Source organism: Mauremys mutica, chromosome 11 (assembly GCF_020497125.1).
Source record: "Mauremys mutica isolate MM-2020 ecotype Southern chromosome 11, ASM2049712v1, whole genome shotgun sequence".
Lineage (NCBI taxonomy): Eukaryota > Metazoa > Chordata > Testudines > Geoemydidae > Mauremys > Mauremys mutica.
The window spans coordinates 8,116,844-8,131,300 of record NC_059082.1 but is presented as its reverse complement, the minus strand read 5'-3'; the positions used below and the strand labels follow the sequence as shown (position 1 = coordinate 8,131,300).

Below are 14,457 nucleotides of genomic sequence, written 5' to 3'. Positions count from 1 at the left end.
CTAAAATGTTATATGTCTTTGATCCTCTTCATTTCATTTCCAGAACACAAGGTGAAGGAGATGTCCATTGCATTCTACGTGCCTCTTAACAGAACATGGCCTTGCCTATTTGCAGTGCTGCCTAGCAGACAGAGCACTGGACAGGGACTTAGACCTGGCTTCTATTCCTTGGTCTGCTACTGGCCTACTGCGTGACCTCAGGCAACTCACCTCACTTCTCTGTGCCTCAGTTTTCCCATCCTTAAAATGAGGATAATGATACTGAACTCCTTCGTAAAGTGCTTTGAGCTCAATGGAGGAAAAAGTGCCAGGCATTACTTGCCATGAAAGCTGAAGAAACCCAATATTTAGGTCCTGTTTCCATAATACTTTAAAACAGAATTAAATCAACTCTGTGTCCTGAATATTCTACCCGAAATGGACTAGTACCAGTTGTAGCCCAACAGACAATCAAGCTACACACAAGCCCCAAACCAGAGCAGACAAGGATACAAGTGGACTGAAGGTCTCAGCTTCAACAGAACTTTTGCCAACAATCAAGAGTTTTTACTGCACAAATAAAACTGTCTTAGAGTGGCAACGTATGACCTACAGGGAAGTCTTGATTTTTTCCTCCTCTAGCGTCACACATTTTATTAATTCCTCAAGGACACTTGGAAGATGGAAAAAGGGAGGCCTGGGGGAGGACTTCGTTTTCAAAACAAAAAAGTTAATATGAACATGGCTCTAAGCTGTTCTGAAAAGACGCACAAAGGAGACGCGTTATTAACCACATATCGATGCACAGATAGCCATGCTAAATCAGGGGTAAGCACAATTCCAAAGAGGTGCTGCAGTCTCAGGCAGGCTGTGCCCCAAGTTTACATTTTGTGAACAATAAGCGAAATAATTATTTTGACAATTTCAAGGAAACCAGTTATTTTAATGGGACTGAACTCGTCTCCAGTATTGGTAGCGAATGGTCTTTGCGAACTCACAAGGGCCAGGCCAGGAAAAATGTGTGTAAACAGAACTGAGCCTTACTCGGCTACTCTCATTGCCCCAGTTGAACAAACTGCAACCGAGTCAACACACACCAGAAGTAGAAGAGGGGTGAGATTCTACCTGCTGCGGTTCTGCGAGATGCGGCGCAGAACTCACAGCCTAGGGTGGCTTTGTATTCTCCCAATTATGAGCTTCTCTGCTGCCCTTGGAGTAACACGGACGGCCCTGGGGCCTGTCTGAATACAAGCAGCCTCCCCAGGCTGCCCTCAGGGCCACAGCACAGCCCCAAGTCTTTGCAGTGCTCCAGCTGTAGCGCTGCCACCAGCCCAGACTCTTATGCCGGGCTGGCGAGGGCGGGCTCCAAGTCTGTCTTCCACACTTCCTGCACCAGGGGAATCCTCTACCAGCCGGATCCAAGACTTATTAGAGCCCCTTTAAGCCATGCCGGCCCTTTAACTGGCACAGAGGGGACAGAGTAGGGTGAGGAGCTCACCCTAGCCTGAATCTTTTAAAACGCTCTCAGTTTTTACTCACCCCGCTGGAGATTACTCACCCCGGGGAGAAAAGGCGTGTGTTGACAATCTGGTTTCATGATAACATATCGACTTTCTTCACTTCACTGATTCATCAATTATTTTGATTACTAGAAAATAAACAGTTTTAAAAATAGGACTTTTTACCCAGTAGGATCCCTTGAAAGTACGCTACGCAACTAAGGGTCTGATCCAACTTCTACTGGCGTCAACTACAAGGTGCCTATAAATCCAGCGCACGCTAGATTGGCCTTTAGTGCATGTTAGCTTGATTTAAAAAGGGCTCAGGCTGCGTTCAGCTCTCTCTGAGGGGCACATGTATGTAACACCCACGATATAGGGAAAGCGATATTAGATGAGTTTTTTCAATGTGTTCTATGCCAGTCAGGCAAGCATCCAAAGAAGGGCTCTGCACGTACATGCTAGTGCAGGACACTGAACCACTGACTGCAGTAACATGATTTAAAATGTACGTTACATACATCCTGTAAATTCTGTGTTTCCACACATGGCGCCAGATCCTGTGCTCACTTACACCTGGGCCACCCCATTGACAGAGTCTGGCCGCAGATCCCCATAAAAGGATTTTCAGCTAGAAGCTGCTAACTCTCATTTCTGTAAAGCAGGGATTGGCAACCTTTGGCATGCGGCTCGCCAGGGTAAGCACCCTGGCTGGCTGGGCCAGTTTGTTTACCTTCCACGTCGGCAGGTTTGGCCAATCGCGCCTCCCACTGGCCACAGTTTGTTGTCCCAGGCCAATGGGGGCGGCGGGAAGCACCATTGGCTGAGGGATGTGCTGGCCACCGCTTCCCACTGCCCCCATTGGCCTGGAGCAGCGAACCATGGCCAGTGGGAGCCACGATTCACCAAACCTGCAGATGCAGCAGGTAAACAAACCGGCCTGGCCCACCAAGGTGCTTACCCTAGCGAGCCGCATGCCAAAGGTTGCCGATTCCTGCTCTAGAACATCTAGGACTTGGAGAGAACTGAGCACCCAACGCAGAGTCCTCCCAAAATCAGAGGCCACTTTCGAAAGCGTAGGCTTTAAAAACTCATGGTGCCCCAAGTCAGCCCTTCCCAATCCTTCCACGAGGATAGCAATGACTTCCCTACCTCAAAGGAGGGCTCCCAGGGGAAGTCCATCTATGCACTCTACGAATAGATTTAGACCCAAATGGAAGATGCTATTTATGTGCAAGAATTACGGTTATATGTGGGCCCTACGGAACACCTAATAGTTTCACGGAACTTGCTCCACACTGGAGTTTTGGAAGAGTGATAGTTGTTAAAGATAAGAAACTAAGTGGGCTTTGCCAGGATCATTTTGAAGAAAGCTGTAATTCTAGCTTCCGCTATGGCGCTCTCCACTACATGCATTCCTTATTCCAACCTTCCTGCTGGGAGGTAGCCCCAACTCCCACCCCCTTTGATTTTTTTCAATATAGGTTTTAATTATATAGGAGAAGGGTTGTAAATCTGGTACTTTGGTACTAAAAACCACACCAGAGCTCCTGAAACTATGCCAGCCATTTTCTCTGGGGCCAAAAATATGTAAGAAAAAGTCAGTTTCATCACCACCTAACGTTAGCCCAGCTTTCTGGCATCAAGTGCAAAAATAATTTAAACCACTGGGAAGTCCTTATGTTTCACATTTGCTTTGGAATTGCAAAAAAAACTCTTTCCTCTCAGTTATGGAGGGAAAGAGCTACACGTCTCTACCCTGGCACGGGTTAAGAAGGAATCTAGGATCTAATCCTACAAGCTTATTAACCGGAATTTGGGGTATGGAAAGTTTGCAGGATTGGGCCCATCAAATACATCTAAAGGGATTTACCATTTACCCCAAATCTGCCTCTAAGAAATGCTGAAGGCTTTCTGGTTCACTCAGGGACATAATGACCTAGGGCCTTGACTACTGACTCCGTTCATTAATTTGTTATTTTGCAACAAGTACTGTTGTTCAGATTGACTCTTCCAAATCCACTGACTGCACCAGTCTTCAAACCAGACATCAGCATCAGAGCAAGGCTATACTAAACTGGCCTTAGCACAGTCTACCCCTAACTAGCTCAGGCGTGGAATGGGGGCTGGTTACTGGAGTTACTGAAGTCAAACGACGCAACATCACTGCTGGGGCTGGTTTTCCCAAGCCTCTGGCTGTGGAATTCTCTTCAATCACTCCAATTAAATAACGTTTCATATCTGTCAATTTAGGTTCACTGGGGAGTCGGGGGAAGAGATCACAATCTTGGATACCTCCTGTGGTCTGTAGGCTGCTGTTCAAGGAAAATATGTAAGCAATAGCATGACAAGCAACGTCATTACATCAGATAACGGCACAGGTTGCGTCTGCTGGAAGGCAAGAAGCCGTCAGCCGACTGCCTTCGAACACCTGAGACATGAGAGTTATCAGAACAGAAAAATTCAGTGTGGGGACTTATTTGCAGCTCCACAGAAGCTCTAGAAATTCACTGTCAGAGGTATGAATCGAATTTGGACTTGACAATTAGTGTGACAGGCTATTGCAACTGACAGAACCACTCCGTGCAGTTAATATTCCAAGGCTGGAATAGTTTCACCCTCACAAGGCGTGCAAGTGAACTGCCAAGTCAATTCAAACAACAAAATAAAAAGACGTCTACCCTTCCCCCAGCCACATCCCACCCCAGTAACAATAATGGTTCCCTCCTTTGCCTTCTACTCAACTTTTAATCTCCGATCAACTCAAGATGGCTCACCAGCAGAAAACGTCCCATTCCTTAGTTCTTTATGTGATCAATGAGGAGTTCAAACACACACAGCTTCCCAGCGGCTTGCATACACATCAAACAGTCATGCAAGAAAACATCTGCTAACGCTAATCTACTCTTCTGCTACCGGGAGCTAATCACCCTCCTGCAGTATCTTGTTTGCCACTAAGGCCTGGTCTACACTAGAAAAGGTGGTTGGTTTAAATACATCAGTCAGGGGTGTAAAAAATCCACCCCTGAGCAGTGTAGTTAAACCGACCTGAGTCACTGTGTAGTGAGCAAGTATCAGAGGGGTAGCCGTGTTAGTCTGGATCTGTAAAAAGTGACAATGAGTCCTATGGCACCTTACAGACTAACAGACATATTGGAGCATAAGCTTTTGTGGGTAAATACCCACTTCGTCAGATGCATGTGACGAAGAGGGCACTAGGTTGCTGGAAGAATTCATCCGTCGACCTAGCTACCCCCTCTCGGGGAGGTGGATTATTAACTACGCCAGAGATCGGCAACCTTCGGCATGCAGGCCCGCCAGGGTAGCCAAAGATCAGCAACCTTCGGCATGCAGCTCGCCAGGGTGCTTACCCTGGCGGGCCTGGCCAGTTTGTTTACCTACTGCATCCACAGGTTCAGCCGCTCGCGTCTCCCACTGGCCATGGTTCGCCGCTCCAGGCCAATGGGGGCTGTGGGAAGCCGTGGCCAGCACATCCCTCAGCCCGCGCCACTTCCTGAAGCAGCAAACTGCGGCCAGTGGGAGCTGCGATCAGCCGAACCTAGAGACGCGGCAGGTAAACAATCCGGCCCGGCCTGCCAGGGTGCTTACCCTGGCGGGCCAAGTGCCAAAGGTTGCTGATCCCTGAACTACGCCACTGGGAGAACCCCTCCCGTCAGCATAAGTAGTGGCTACCCTGAAACACAACAGCAGCGGAGCTATGCCGCTGTAGCATTTTAAGTGTCGACAAGCCCTAAGCCCTTGTCCACACTCGGCTTTTGGCGGCGATCTCACACAATTACGCTGCCACTGATGGTAGCAACAAGGAACTGCTAATGTTGACCCAGCACTGGCATTCCGCGAAGGCCATTCACCAGCATTTTTCCCATTGTGTCCTCCAGACTTGCCCCAGGTCCTGGCTACCGCAGCGCTCCCATCTTTGGCTATTATTAGGGTGCTATCAAATTCCCGGTCATGAAACACGTGTCACAGACCATGAAATCTGGTCTCCCATCGTGAAATCTGGTCTTTTGTGTGCTTTTACCCTATACCAAACAGATTTCATGGTGGAGAGCAGCATTTCTCAAACTGGGGGTTCTGACCCAAAAGGGAGTTGCGGGGGGAGGGTCGCAAGGTTATTTTAGGGGGCTGTGATATTGCCATCCTTACTTCTGCGCTGCCTTCAGAGCTGGGTGGCCAGAGAACGGCGGCTGCTGACTGAGGGCCCAGCTCTGCAGGCAGCAGCACAGAGGTGAGGGTGGCAATACCATACCATGCCCTCCTTACTTCTGCGCTGCTGTTGGCAGCGACACTACCTTTAGAGCTGGGCTCCCGGCCAGCAGCCGCTGCTCTCCAGCTGCCCAGCTCTGAAAGCAGCGCCGCCGCCAGCAACAGCGCAGAAGTATGAAATTTAAAATTTTTAAAATCCTATGACTGTGAAATTGACCAAAATGGACGTGAATTTATTAGGATCCTCGCTATTACTGATAGAACAGCATCAGTGGTAAGGAAAAGGTGGATGATTTTTCAGTACAAACTAGAGAAGCCAAAGCACAATAGTGCTCATCAGAGATGGAAATCCAAACTTCCAGAAGTGCACTGCATATGGTTCTGGTCCAGACCACATGCTAATACAATCCAGCATTTACGCTGTTTGTCCCACCCGTTGTCAACACCATAACATCACTTAACACCACCCATAGAAAGGTAACAGAATATAAATTTTAAAAAGTGACCTGCAGAGGATTTTTTTTTAATTGGGCTCGGTTTTTTTTTTTGTTTGTTTTTTTAATTATTCATGCTGAATACAGAAAGTTTGTTTTCTTTTCCTTCAGAAAAATAAGGAGTGTTCAACCCAACAGATTGTTTTGTGGGAGGATTTCTCGGAGGGTGATTTTTATACTTGATGAGCCCAATCCTGCAAACCTTTTGAGGGAGGGTCTCCGAGATGTGTAGCGTGAGCTCTCTTTTCTTAACTGGAGGGGTGGGGGTGCTGAATTTTTAACAGAGGCTTCCTTGCTCCTAAGTGCTCAGTTGGCGTTGGAGATTAATTACACAGGCACGCACACACTTTTAAACAGTCTGACACACTTCCTTCCCAACTTCTCAGCTGTGACTCTGAAATGTTTTAATTTCCACGCGTTCTCCAGTCACTCCACATTGCACAACCAGGCTTCAACCCAGCTGACTGGGGCCTTCTCTGTGTATTTCCCAGAGATCACCGCTTCCCCTACAATCCCACTGTCACCCCAGAAGAGTTCAGCTGGGGTACTTTTACTGTCGAACCTCTGCACTGGGCTCCCCACAGCCAGCAGCTGAATAGAGCAAACTCTCTCTGCCATCACCCAAGCATGATGGCCTTTCCAAGGCATTTAACTACTCCTGCAACTTCCTGTCTGCCAATAAAAAGAAGTCACTGAGGTGGGAGGAGGACTAACGATAGACTGGTCAATATTCCTACCTACCGCAGCTAATTTATGGGTGCATTGTCTTCATTTCGTCTGGTGCTCAGAAGTCCTGGCCATCACGCTATACCAAGCAGCATTTGGTTTTATTATTATTTCCACTCGTGTAGCTCCTCCCATGCAAGGTGGGGAAGAAAAATTCCCTTCCATTTCTCTAACTGCACAGACTCTCTCGCAACTCATCTACTGTAGCTTGACTACATCTTGAATTCGCCGGCAGCAAAGCATGCTTAGCCCCTCGAAGGGCAGGGCCCCTTAGCTCTCTACTCAACTTTCCCGAACAATGCTCACCTGATTGGGTCACATTTTCAACAGTGTCCGGCCGAACGCTTTATTGTCTCCTTTTGTCCATACTTGCCCAAGTTTGTCCACATCCATCTAAAGAAGAATGGCCCATGCAAAATGCTCCAAAGCTTAGCTGGAATGGCCTCATTGCTCTGCTGTTCTTCCCCTTTTGTGTGTGGAGCTGGAAAGAAAAGAAGTCCTCTTCTCTCTGCTGAATATGGAGGACAATGCTGGAAAACCTTGATGGTTTCCCAGCTTTTAGTTTATTCCTTCAAGTGTAACCTCCATCACTTCGCTTCATCGTACAATGGGGACCTCATGGTTTTTATTCGACCAGCTTTTGTACCATAGGTAATCTGCTTCCACTGATCTACTCCGCTCAAATGAGGCTGCACAAAGTCTTGCTTGAACTCAAAGGGGATGGAAACACAGTGTGGAAAGTAAGATAAATGATGCTGGGTAGAGGGAAACGCTGAATCTTTCACTTACATGTATTCCTGAAGCTAAGATGTATTTGAATCCAAACCCCCAGCCTCCGAATTTTAAAATGGGCCAAGCAATTCCGACAAGTCTCTGGATCCAAACCTGCCCCAGTGATTTCCGTTTCAGGTTGGTTTCTAAACCAGAACAGACACCACCTCAAAGTGAGTCTAAACCTAATACACAGAAATGACATCCTCGATTCATCTCTAAGTGCAATCACTTAAACACTGGCAAAAATTCAAGGCGCACATAACCCAAACCACCTTCACCATTGCCCTGCATGCTTGGCATGTTGTCACTAAAGTACAAACATACTAATCAAACATGGAATGAACAGTGTCTCATTCTAGCAGTTCACAGAGACTCTGGCCGGAAAGAGAAGGGAAGGAATTAATATTTAAAATGCAAGCTTTGAAAACTCCCAATTCCAAATGGAGACATGTTGAAATACCACCACGCTGGACACCATGAGGCAAATTAATGACCCAAAGTCACCTGTAGACAGGGTTCACCTTTTCTTTTACTTGGGGGATGGGGGTTAGGGGATCTGTATAGCTGATAAGCCTGCTAGCCCTCAGGGAAGAGACTGTGGCAATTAACACATGGAAAGCTCAGCATTTAAAAAGCTGTATCTGTTCTCTGCTATGGCTTCAACCATAAGAGTAACAAAAACACAATAGAAGGCAGCTGTCAAGCACTGCTCTGCCAAACTCTGCTAGAGGGTTGGAATCAGTCCAGAATAAGAACAGATGAACTGGGTCCGTGAAGTTATACACAGTATCAATGAATAAATAGAGCTCTCAGCTGCCTGCAGCAAACATTGCAATTTCCACACTAAAGGAGTCCAGCAGTACCCCATTCCACTATCTTGTCTCTGATGCTGGCTGCTACCAGGTAGGACCCTACAACATTTACCGAGCACATGTTTAAAAACTTAACAGTCCCCTGCTCGTGTTATAACAACACATGGTCTTGCCTGTGCAAATGAGTCAACCCCTTTTACTGAGGAACAAACCCTCACGTTAAATACCACACTAGCTCTGGTTAGACCAGGGTTATCTAACCCTGCACACAACAAGCCTGTTTCATCTATACCAGTGTTTTCCAAACTTGGGACGCTGCTTGTGTAGGGAAAGCCCCTGTTTACCTGCCGCGTCCACAGGCCTGGCTGACTGCAGCTCCCACTGGCCGTGCTTTGCCGCTCCAGGCCAATGGGGGCTACTGGACGCAGCGCGGGCTGAGAAACGTACTGGCCGCCGCGTCCAGCAGCCCCCATTGGCCTGGAGCAGTGAACCGCAGCCAGTGGGAGCCGCAATCGTCTGGACAAGCCCAGCCCGACGGGGGCTTTCCCTACACAAGCGGTGTCCCAAGTTTGGGAAACACTGATCTACACTATAACCGCCACCACTTCTGTCATCCATAGAACTGCACTGCTGGAAAATACGAGTTCCTAGTTTTCTATTGCAGACAAGGTCTAGGTGGCAGTTTGAATTAACAACCTACTGGAATGATGGTCTTGTTCTGATTCCCAGTCTTGGTCTTTAACCACATCAGGGTTCTAGACATGCATAACCATGGACTTCCTGTATGACCTTGAGCAAGTCAAGTCACACATGCTCTCAGTACCCTTAAAGACTGTTTACACACAAGGCTGCACCCATTTTACTAGAGGCACAATTTAAAACTGGGTTTAGTTAAACAATGTAAAAGACGTGGGTACTCTTAAATGGATGCAAAACCGGCTTATATCAAGTTATCTTAAATTGATTAGTCTACACAGGGCTTTGCATGAATTAAACTGAATCGGTTTTAAAACTAGTTTAAGTTTAATTGGTGCAACTTCTACATAAACAAAAGCTTTAGTGTCGTGGTTAATGCCTCTTTACTTCATGGGGCTGTTAGTAGGCTTAATTCATTCACGTTTGTGAAGAGCTTTGAGATCATCCTCCCCATCTCTCACGCCTAACTAGGTGACAATGTCATGGCTTTATCCAATGGATGAGCAATAATCCCAGTATGCCCAGGTACTCTCTCTCTCTCAATATGTTTGCCTCCACCATTCCCAGCAACAAATGCACAGGTGGCACAAGCATGTGCAATTCCCCTGAATTTACCCATGTAAACAAGGAGCAATTTTGGGGTCCAAGTCACTGTTCCCTGTAGAACTTACTTATTTTCTGAACCCAATGTCAGTTAGCTCCAATGGCATCATTTTGATGCTTGTTTAAAATTCATACATGCTCTAGAAATATCCTGACTAATTTGCAGAGTAGAGAACAAAGATTAACTAGTCTAGTTCCACCCACCGCCCTCCCCTGCCCCAACTTTTCCACTGGGAAGAATCCCACCTTTTTTCACTCCCCCTCACTCACTCCCAGATCTCAGGCAATTAATACTGTGTCTAAAACTACATTCCCCTTTCAAAAAAGTTCTCTTCCCTGCCTGTTGTACTTTTTAGCTATGCTACAATAGGTATTTTTAAAAGTCCAGCACTTCATGAATGGGATTAACAAAGCATGCTTCGTGGCAAACGGGCAGAGCTGTCAGTGAAAAAGCTTGAACCAGAGGGAACGGTTTTAAACATCAAGAAGCTTTTGGTGGTATACGGCTCAGTTTACAGTGTCAATCACAGATATGCTAATATTCAATATCTTGGATGCAGTCTTTTACCTGAGGCACAGCGCCCTCATATGGTTCCAAAAGAAAGCATCAAACCCTGCTTAACCCATGTGCTGAGCAGTTTCTTATTTTCAAGTCACTTTGGATTAACTGTTTGCCAATAGATCTGTACTTGAAACAATAAGCAAAGGCTCTCAGTAAATGTTCCTATACTTTCAAGAAATCAAAGTTACCAACACTAATTAAAAACCAATAAATGTCCCAAACACCCGAGTACTCAAACCTCTAATGACCAAGGCAAAAGATCAAGAAACCGGAGAGCCATCCTTAACAAGAATTCCTTTTACTGCTTGAAGGGCAAGTGAATGGCTAAGATGCAATGCCAACTGTATTTCACGGATTGCAGTCTGGTTAAACAGCACAAGCAGCCATCCCACCCCAGATTATCAATGCACCTCTCTTTAAAAGGAGGCCGCACCAGTTTCTAACTCATGTTTCACAGGCAGCACAATGCTCTCCCATTGTATTACAAACCCAACCATAACACTTAATCCTTCGGTGGAGAAATTCTGCCACCCAATGTGCAAAAAGCATCGTAGTGTCATTAAGCAGTTTATTCCACAGGCTATTCTGTCACCGACAAAGCTATCGGGTATCTCTAAATTGCTGTTCCAGTGCAGAAAAGCAGATATTCATGTGCACTGGTCAGGAAAGGGCTGATGTGAGGAAATGGGTACAGATAAGGAGTCTAATAAAGAATCCAGAATCATGTTGTACTCTTTGAGTAAACATTGTAAGGGGTAAGTGCAACCACAAGATGACGAAATAAATAGACTCAAGTTCCAGCTAATGATACTTAGCTCTTACACAGCCATTTGATCAAGACCACACAGCAAGTCAGGTGGCAGGAACAGAGATTAATCAACTGAGCCTAGGGCTGAGTTCTAAAATGTGCTGCCTCTCCATGGGGAATTTTTTTTTTTTAAGGATGCCTTGTTCTGGCCAGATGAGCTGTCAATCACATACCACACGGCAGGTGACAGTCCAGCAGCTGGGTGAGAAGTAACTAGCTGCTGAGATGGACAGTACAGGACGGGTCTTTCTGGAATATAGGCTCAAGACACCCAATGGTTCGGTACCGAGATGTATCGAGGCTACTACTGCAGAGAGCAGCACGTCACAAACCACTTCTACACGTCCTAAAGAGTAGAAACTTCAGAGGCTTTTCAGTGCACCCCAACTGGAGCAAGGCTGGGAACACAGTAAGACAAGAGCAGGCTGCTGAGCCCCTTCCTTCTCTGAGGGCAGATTTTGATCTCTATGTTCCCATCCCAGCACAGCACATGAGCGACTGGGGAGCAGCAAGCAGAGCAGAGAGATGCTGCCACCCACCATGTCTTCAGATGATAGAAATCCTCCATCGGCATGAAGACATTTAAACAAAAGGATTAATAATTAAGTGGGATAGGGCCAGTGCACAGAGAGACCCCTAGAACCAAGCCCCACCCTGATGAGGATCCCCCAGGCTGGACGGGCTGGAGAGGGGTCCTTAGAGCCAGCCTCGCCCCGACAGGGATCCCCCAGGCTGGATGGGCTGGAGAAGCGTCTCTAGGACCAGCTCCCACCCCAAGTGGGATCCCCCAAGCTGGAGAGGCATCTCTCTAGGACCAACCTCTGCCCCGAGTGGGATCCCCCAGGCCGGAGAGGAGTCCCGAGGGCCAGCCCCGTCCCCACGGGGGTCCCCCAGGCCGGAGAGGGGTCCCCAGGGCCCGCCCCGCCCCCCCGGAGGGGTCCCCCAGGCCGGAGAGGGGTCCCCAGGGCCCGCCCCGCCCCCCCGGAGGGGTCCCCCAGGCCGGAGAGGGGCCCCCAGGGCCCGCCCCGCCCCCCCGGAGGGGTCCCCCAGGCCGGAGAGGGGTCCCCAGGGCCCGCCCCGCCCCCCCGGTGGGGTCCCCCAGGCCGGAGAGGGGTCCCCAGGGCCCGCCCCGCCCCCCGGAGAGGGGCCCCCAGGGCCCGCCCCGCCCCCCCACAGGGGTCCCCCAGGCCGGAGAGGGGTCCCCAGGGCCCGCCCCGCCCCCCACAGGGGTCCCCCAGGCCGGAGAGGGGCCCCCAGGGCCCGCCCCGCCCCCCACAGGGGTCCCCCAGGCCGGAGAGGGGCCCCCAGGGCCCGCCCCGCCCCCCACAGGGGTCCCCCAGGCCGGAGAGGGGCCCCCAGGGCCCGCCCCGCCCCCCACAGGGGTCCCCAGGGCCCGCCCCCCCGGGCAGCGCAGTACCAGCCCGGCGCAGGTGCTGAGGGAGGCGAAGGAGTCGCTGCGGTTCAGCACGTGGCCCGTGTAGAAGCAGAGCTGCTCGGCCGGGGGGCGGCTGCGGGCCCGGGCCTCTCCCGGCTCCTCCACCGCGAAGCCCCGCGCGAGGAAGTGCAGGTCCCGCCGGAGGTGCAGGTAGAGCTCCCGGCCGGAGGCCGCCAGGCGGAGCAGCACGGCCTCCTCCTCGGGCGGCGAGCGCCGGCGCCGGGGGCTGCTCCCGTGCCCGGCCCCGGCCCCGGCCGGCTGCAGCAGGTGGATCTTCTCCAGCGCCACTCGCTGCGGGATGGCCACTTCCAGCGCCGCGCCGCCGGCTGCGGGGGAGAAGCAGAGGGGCTGGGTCACTCGCGTCCCCGGCGGGGGCTGGTGCTGAGCCCACCCGCCCTGGGGGCACCCAGCCGACACCCCTGGGCCGCTGCTAGTCATCCCGCCCCGGGGGAACACTGCCCCTCCCATCCGCCCTGCTGCCCACCCGCCAACACCGGCCACGCGTGGGCTGGCTCAGGCGTTAACGCCTCAGCCCCTGGGAGACCTGGGGGGGTCGGGAAACACTAAACGGGACTTTTTACAACTGAGAAACAGCTTCCCCCCCCGACTCCAGATCTAAAGCACCAAGCCCCCCCCGCTCGGCTGCAGCACCCCACTCCTGCACCCTGCTCCACGCAGCCGGGCCCCTGCACTCAGCCCTCGGGGTTCAGCCTCAAGTCTTGATGCCCTGGAACTTCTCAACAGGCTGCAGCCGGTGGAGCCAAGAGGAGGGAAATATATTTATATACAGAAATAAATTCATCTACCAAAGGCCCAAGTGTGCAGGGAAGAGGAGAGGGAGGGGAAACACAGCAAAAAAGGCTCCTTGTATCATTACTATATATATATATATTTTACAAGACAGAGCCACAGTCATCGCATTTCACCAACCCCCATAAAAACCTGCGGGGAGAGGAAGCAGAGCAACTTAAAGCTGTAACCAAGGGCAGTCCGCAGCTTTCCGCATGAAAGCAGCGGGACAGGAAAAGAAAATACAAAAGCCTGGAGCAATGTCTCCTGCAAACCGAGACCTCGGCCATGCAGCAGATCCGGTGCATGCCCCGAGGGCTGCAAACGCATGCAGCCAACACGCCGAAACTGCACGCCCTGGGCTCCTGCCGTTGCAAACGCAGCAGGATGCCTGCACGGTCCCAGCTGCTCAGCTCCCTGGCCACCGTGGCTGTCAGAGCCAAAGGGAGAATGTGATGCCGGGGTCAGGAAGGAGCGGGGAGAAAAGCGCTACCTGTGGCGGTGTCCAGTCCCCAGAGCAGCAGGAAAGGAAATAAGAGAGGCAGGAGGGAGCCGTCAAACATTTTATTGCAGTGGAGGGGCCCCAGCGACTGGTCTGTGCAGTGCAGAAGAGGAGGAGGAGGCGAAGGGCTGGTGGTGGCGGCAGCAGCAGCAAGATCCTGGGCTGGAGTGAAGCCCTCCCAGCCTTTGGAAAAATTAATTAGCGCTGCGGACAAACCCAACGTGGTGAAAGTCCGGCCCCTCCTCCCCTTTGCTGTCCCAGGTGCTGATTGGAGCCCAGCCTCCTAGAGCTACACCTCCTGCTCTCCCATTGGCCGCGCCGCTTCAATCCGGAGTAAATAGCAAGGTTGTAAGGGGAGGAGGGGTACACGTGGTTTGTGCGCAGGGAGGGGGAACTGGCACCAGGTGGCGCCAGGGAGTGAGGCTGCGGGGAGCCCCATTGAGGTGAAGCTACCTGCACAGATGGGTTGGGGCTTGGCATGAGCATAGGGGATGCTGAGTGGGAAGGTCTATTTGCCAGCTTGAAACCGTAAGCAAAGCATTTCTGCAGCT

General features: G+C 50.6%; 1 protein-coding gene across 2 annotated transcripts in view; it reads right to left on the bottom strand.

Moving 5' to 3' along the window:
• ADAMTS17 (ADAM metallopeptidase with thrombospondin type 1 motif 17) overlaps positions 1-14,080 on the bottom strand; it is a 268,096-nt gene extending 254,016 nt beyond the window's left edge. For both annotated transcript variants that reach the window (XM_044980674.1, XM_044980672.1), the window contains exons 1-2: positions 13,898-14,080; positions 12,598-12,941 (exon numbers count right to left, since the gene is read on the bottom strand). In XM_044980674.1, the coding sequence (XP_044836609.1) occupies positions 12,598-12,941; positions 13,898-13,967 (414 nt within the window). In that variant the 5' untranslated portion in view covers positions 13,968-14,080. The remainder of the gene's footprint in view (positions 1-12,597; positions 12,942-13,897) is intronic.
• Positions 14,081-14,457: the final 377 nt, after the last annotated feature.